The following is a 6434-nucleotide window of genomic DNA, read 5'->3' as shown; positions in this document are numbered from 1 at the left end:
AAGTTTCAGGCCAAGCCAGACCAGCCAAACATATTAGCAAGGGATATAAAAGACTGGGCAGAGCCAGTTGTACCAGTGATAGTGACTAAGGTAGAGGTTAAGTCACTAAGGTCAATAGAAGTAGTTAAGTCTATCGATGGTGAGAATGTGGTGTTACAGAAGCCTGAAGAAAAGTTGATCAGGCACTTAAGACCATTGTATGTGAGAGCCTATCTAGATGGAGTTCCAGTCGACATAGTGCGGGTGAACAATGGAGCAATTGTCAATATTCTCCCTTCCAAAACTCTGAGGACAATCAGTAAGTTAGTGGAAGATTTGTTGCCTACTGATATTAATATAAGTAATTTTGTTGGGGGGACCATCTGAAGCAATGGGAGTTGTTGCTATCCAACTTCAGATTGGTTCAAGGTTAATGGGAACCACTTTCTTTGTGATTGATTCCACTTTTAACTACAATGTGCTGCTAGGAAGGGATTGGATACACCTTAATGGGTGTGTACCATCTTCTTTGCATCAAGCTCTAATTTTCATAACCAGTAATGGGTAAAAAGAGCAGAATGGATTGGAAATTTGCTGAGCAGGTGCCAACCCTTTTGTAGCAGATGTTCACAACATAGAGGCTGTACTCTATGATGAAGATTTTGGACTAGTGGAAGTGGTTGAAGATGAGGTTAGATCCCAAGGTAAAAGCTTGACTAATGAAGAGCTCAAGGACATCATAGAAAAGGGGTTCAAGCAAATAGGCTAAGAATTGGCCAAACCAAGCCTAATGAAGATACAGAGAGGGCTTGTGATTAAGGAAGTGACAGAAGTTAGAGATATAGATGCAGATATGTGAAAAAGACAAGCTGGATGAGACAGCCACAACCCTTGTAATTAGGTCTACTTTTGTTAGACTTTTTAATTTCTTTCTTGTAAGTATGTTTAAGTTTAAGTCAATGCCTATTTATTCATGGGCAGAATGTGTAATAGACAATAGTCCTATGAGTTATAAAGAGGTGCAATTAGAACATTTGAGAGCTGCTCCTGCCAAGTTGGATGACCTTAAAATAGATGTTCAAGATCCTTTAGAGGAATTCAACTTGGGTATTGAGGCCTGTAAAAGGCCAATCTATGTAAATGCTAGTTTATCTAATGAAAGTAAAGGCAAGTTGATTGACTTGCTATTTGAGTATGTGGATTGCTTTGCTTGGAGTTATGAAGAAATGCCTGGTTTGGATAGGACTTTAGTATAACATAGGCTGCCAATAAAAAATAACTTCACTCCAAATAAACAACCCCTAAGGAGAATGACTAATGAAGTAACTTTGTTAGACAACCACGTATGTGGAATGGCTGTCAAATATTGTGCCTCTCATGAAGAAAAATAGAAAATTGAGAGTCTACATAGATTTTAGGAATTTAAATCTAACAACTCCAAAAGATGAGTGTCCTATGCCAGTGGCTGATTTGCTAGTTGATTCAGCAGCTAAAAGCCAGGTCTTATCATTCATGGATGGGCGTGCTAGATATAACCAAATTTTCATCAATCCAGATGACATTCATAAAACTGCATTCAGGTGTCCTGGGGCTCTAGGTACATTTGAATGGGTGGTCTTGCCTTTTGGTTTGAAAAATGTTGGAGCCACCTATCAGAGGCCAATGAATCTTATATTTCATGACTTGATAGGAAAGTTTTTAGAGGTATATATTGATGATGTGGCTGTCAAATCTAACACATTTGAAGAGCATTTAAACCATTTAAGACAGACATTTCAGAAGATGGGAAGCCACAAGTTAAAAATGAACCCTATAAAATGTGCCTTTAGGGGTAACTGCTGGGAAGTTTCTAGGCTTTCTAGTGCATCACAAAGGAATATAGGTAGATGCTGACAAAGCCCAGGCAAAATTGGCAGCTAAATCCCCAAGCAATAAGAAAGAATTGCAAAGTTTCTTAGGTAAGATTAATTTCTTAAGAAGATTCATAGCCAATTTAGCCAGGAAGACTTTGGTGCTTTCTTCTTTGGTGAAGATAAAGTCAGATGGTGAGTTTAAATGGGAGGAATTTCATCAAAAGGCTTTTTGATCTGATCAAGAAGTATTTGACCAATCCTCCAGTTCTTATGCCACCTGTTTATGGAAAGCCTTTGAAGCTTTATAGTTCAGCATGTGACCTGTCGATTGGATGTCTATTGGCCCAGGAAAATGATATGGCTCATAAGCAGGCTATTTATTATTTGAGTAAGAGGTTGAACGATGTTGAAACTAGGTACACTTCTGTCAAAAGGTTATGTTTGGCTTTACATTTTGGTACCATAAAACTTAGACATTACATGCTCCCTTCAGAAGTGTTTGTTGTAGCACAAACTGATGTAATAAAATATATGTTGTCTAGACTTGTGTTGAGACATAGGCAAGGTAAATAGGTGTTGGTCTTAATTGAATACTGCTTTAAGTATGTGCCACAGAAAGCTATAAAGGGACAGGCATTGGTGAATTTTTTGGTAGAGCATCCATGCTTGCCTGTTGAACCAGATTTGTTTGAGGTTCATGTGATAGATACTAAGCCTTGGAGGTTAATGTTTGATGGATCTAAAACAAATGAGGGAGTTGGAGCTAGTATTGTCTTGATTGCTCCTAATCAGTTGATGTATCAGTTTGCTAATCAGTTGGATGAGCAACATGTGCAGTCTTGTAATCAAGCTGAGTACGAGGCTTTAAAAATTGGACTTGAGTTGGCCATAGAGTTCAAGATTCGAAAGCTGCAAGTTTTTGGTGACTCTCAATTAGTCATCAAGCAAATGGTAAGAGAATTCAAATGTGTGAACAAAACATTGGAAGAATATTTAATTGAGGCAAAATGGTTGACAAACATTTTTGACCATGTGTCTTTCACACACACATGTATAGAATAGAGAATAAAGAAGCTAATGAGATGGCTCAATCAGCATCACGGTTAAGAATTCTTAAAAGAGCCCAAGAAAGGATTATAAGAATCCAGAAGAGGAACTTTCTGACTTCTAAGGACAGGCATAGAGATTTCTTACCAATAATGACACTTAAAGTGTCCGAAAGTAATTGGAGGTATTCTTTGATTAAATACTTGCTCAACCCTAGTAATGTTTGTAATAGGCAAGTAAAATACCAAGCTTTAAATTATGTCATAATGGGGGATGATTTGTTTAGAAAAGCACATGATGGCTTGACCTTATTATGTATAGACCAAGAAGATCAAATGAAAACAATGGCAAAAGCCCATGAGGGCATATGTGGAGCCCATCAAGCTGGGGATAAGATGAGATGACTGATTAGCAGATATGGATATTTTTGGCCATCTATACGAAAGGATTGTAACATGTATGAAAAGGGGTGTCAAAGTTGCCCGAAACATGGTAGTGTCCAAAGGGTCCCAGCTACAAGCTTGAATTCAATAGTAAAGCATTGGCCTTTCAGAGGTTGGGCAATGGATTTGGTAGGACAAATATTCACACCTTCATTAAAGCAGTCCCAGGTTATTGAGTTCCTTAAAAAGAATGTGATCCATAGATTTGGTCTGCTTTAAACCATTACTGTCGATCAAGGGACCATGTTGAATAGGGATGAAATAAAAGAGTTTGCCACAGAGTATGGCATTCAGATCTTAAACTCTTCCCCCTATTATGCTTAAGCAAATGGGCAAGTTGAGGCAACAAACAAAATTGTAAAGAATACTTTGGAGAGAATGATTGAGAATAATCCTAGAGATTGGCACAATCTTTTGTCCGAGGCATTATAGGCTTATAGGAATTCTAGGAGAAATAGTACAGGAACAACCCCATATGAGTTGGTGTATGGGCATGATGTTGTTCTTCCATTAGAAGTAACTGTAAGATCTAATCGATGGCTCAACAGTTGAACATTCCAATGGATGAATATAATGAAGCCATGACAATTGAGTTATAAGATTTGGAACATAAAAGGAGTTTTTCTTTCAATTACTTAATTCACAAAAGAAGAAGATAGAAAGGAGTTATAACAAGAAAGTAAAGCATAAAGTGTTCTCTGAGAGAGAATTAGTCTAGAAAACTATTTTGCCTCTTGGAACAAAAAGCCTAGAATATAAGAATTGGTCTCCTAACCGGAAAGGAGCTTTCAAGATATACAAGGTTTGAAAATGAGGGGCATATCACCTAGCATCTTTGGAAGGAGAACCACATAGAAAAATAATCAATGGAAAATATTTAAAAAAATTTTATCCTACAATGTGGGAAAGCGTGAGATAAAGAAAAATGACACATTCATTCATATAAATCAAGTATGTACAGCCAGAGTTGCAAAGCAAAAGTTAAAAAAAAAAAATGCAAGATAAAATTGTTCCAGGCTTGTAGCACACTTCTATGTTTTGCTTTACTTTGTTGGAGATTGGCCTAGGAAGACTTGATACTAGTAGGACCATCTTCTGCTTAAGTTAATATATCTTGCATATTGGCTTTGGTTCTGGACTGTTCTTGTTTGAGGAGGGCTCTTTCAGCTTTGACTTGTACCAATTGAGCCTCCAAGTGAGCTTCTCTTGCTGAGAGTAGGTTGTCTTGAGTAATGGTGTCTTGGAAGGCTTGAGAAGCACCAGTCAGAGAAGCAGTCACTGATCTCAATTGATCAATTTAAGCTTTGTTGGTTTCAGTTTCAGCATGATACTGGTTGATGGCAACTATGTGTTGGGGAAGGGCAGTCAAGAAATCTTGAAAGACTTGTATTTGATCTGAGTCAAAAAGCTTTGGCATTAAAGTTTGAATGGCCTCAAAACAACTGAGAAGCTCTACAGATCTTGCAAGAGCCAGGTCATCAAATGAGAGTTCTAGGAGCTGGAAGAACTGATTGACCATCCGCTGCTCTTTTTGAGTAAGTTATTTGAGCTTTTCCTCAAAACTCAGATTTGTGAGGGATTGTTGAAGTTAAAAGGCTTCCATCAGTAAAGCCTCAAAGGTGGTCCCAAAAGTAAGAGGAGATGAAGTTGTGATTGGAGTTGATTCTACTTGAATGGATAGGCCAAGGTTAATAAGTTGAAGAGAATTGTTATGTGTTGTTACAAGTCAAGAAAAGTTACCTCCATAGGAAGGAGCCCTGTTTGGGAAGAAGATGTTGATTTGGCTCCTTGAGGAGGACTATGAGGTGGATTTGTTTGCACACCCATTTCAGCACTGGTAGGAGTATGGGATGTACCTCCAACCTGTCAAAATTCAAAGTTTAGTCATATGAAGATCTAATCACAAATGTAACTTGTGTTAGGAAGATTTACCTTCTGGTGAGGATTAGTAAAAAGAGTCACTGACTCTGCCAAGCCAGTAACATCAGTGGCAATGGTGGATGGTAATGGTGTAGTTTCTGAAGAAGGAAGTGTTGAGTCTTTGTTTGTCTCAACGGTAGCAGAAGAAAGAATTACAGCCTTAGATGGTGGTAAGGAAGATGCCAAGAGTGGGTCAACCGAAGGAGCTGTGTTATTTTGCAAGGCATCATTTGGGGAATGTATAGGCATAGACTGGGAAGGGCTAAAAGTGGAAGCATGGCTTTGTGTTTGGGTCTGGTTCATCCCAGGAGAAGTCATAAGTGGCAGATTCTCTGGAGATTTGGTTACCAAATCCACAGGGGTTTCTCCAAGTTGATATTCTCTAATTGGTGGTACATTGTCTTCCTTATCACTCTCTGACTCACTCATGATGTCATCTATTCTTGGGAAGTCAATGGTTTCATTTGAGCCTGGGGCAGCACCTCTAACAAGGAAAGCAATGAGATCCCCAAGAACTATGACATGAGGGATCCCAGCCTCAGCAAGTAGAGAACCAAGGGAAGATGGTGGTTTCTCCTTGGCAAGCTGAGGAAATGATTTGGCTGGGACTTCTTGGTCATCTGAGCTGGTGGAAGGGTAGATGAGTTTTTTCCTTTTTCTCTGTCAAGGCAAAGAGATGATATTTAAAATTTAACAGTTTAATGTCAAGAAAATTTGGAAAATGTCAGGAAAAGCTGAAGTAAAGAACCTGGTATTGTACTTTAGAAGTTCTTACTGGGCTCTGATTAGTAGGTTTTTCGGTTGAAGAGCAAAAGATTTGGCCAATAGGCATGTCCCAATCTGAAGACGATGAAGGGGAAGTTGGGTTGGTAGCAGTTTGAGTTGGCTCAGATATGGCCACTAGAGGAAGAGCTTTGGAACTGTCTCCTTCTTGGATGTTGGCAAGAGATTCATCCATAGGGTTCTTTTTAGCTTTCTTGGTATAGCTTATTTTTCCTTTGCCCTTAGAGTCTAGTTTTTCAGTGGCCAAAGGCTCCAGAACCAATGGGAAGGGGCCTGTAAAAATGAAACATTAAGAAAACGAAAGAAAGAAAGAGCATTTGATAGAATTGGTTGAAAAACTGACCTACAACTCTTTCCATGCCTTTGTTGTTGTCAGGATGGAGATCCCAAAGGTAAGCAGCCAAGTCTT

The 6434-nt window shown here is 38.7% G+C and overlaps 1 protein-coding gene across 1 annotated transcript; it reads left to right on the top strand.

Annotated features, from left to right (window-relative positions):
- The first annotated feature begins 2021 nt into the window (after nucleotides 1-2021).
- On the top strand, nucleotides 2022-3921 carry LOC145807133 (uncharacterized). Its single transcript, XM_082905066.1, has 3 exons — nucleotides 2022-2351; nucleotides 2448-2783; nucleotides 3871-3921. The coding sequence occupies exons 1-3, from the start codon at nucleotides 2022-2024 to the stop codon at nucleotides 3919-3921; spliced, it is 717 nt and encodes a 238-aa protein (XP_082761192.1).
- The last annotated feature ends 2513 nt before the right edge of the window (nucleotides 3922-6434 follow it).

Source organism: Camellia sinensis, chromosome 14 (assembly GCF_055761805.1).
Source record: "Camellia sinensis isolate YWXY chromosome 14, ASM5576180v1, whole genome shotgun sequence".
NCBI classification, from domain to species: domain Eukaryota; kingdom Viridiplantae; phylum Streptophyta; class Magnoliopsida; order Ericales; family Theaceae; genus Camellia; species Camellia sinensis.
This window is presented reverse-complemented; position numbering and strand designations above follow the sequence as displayed.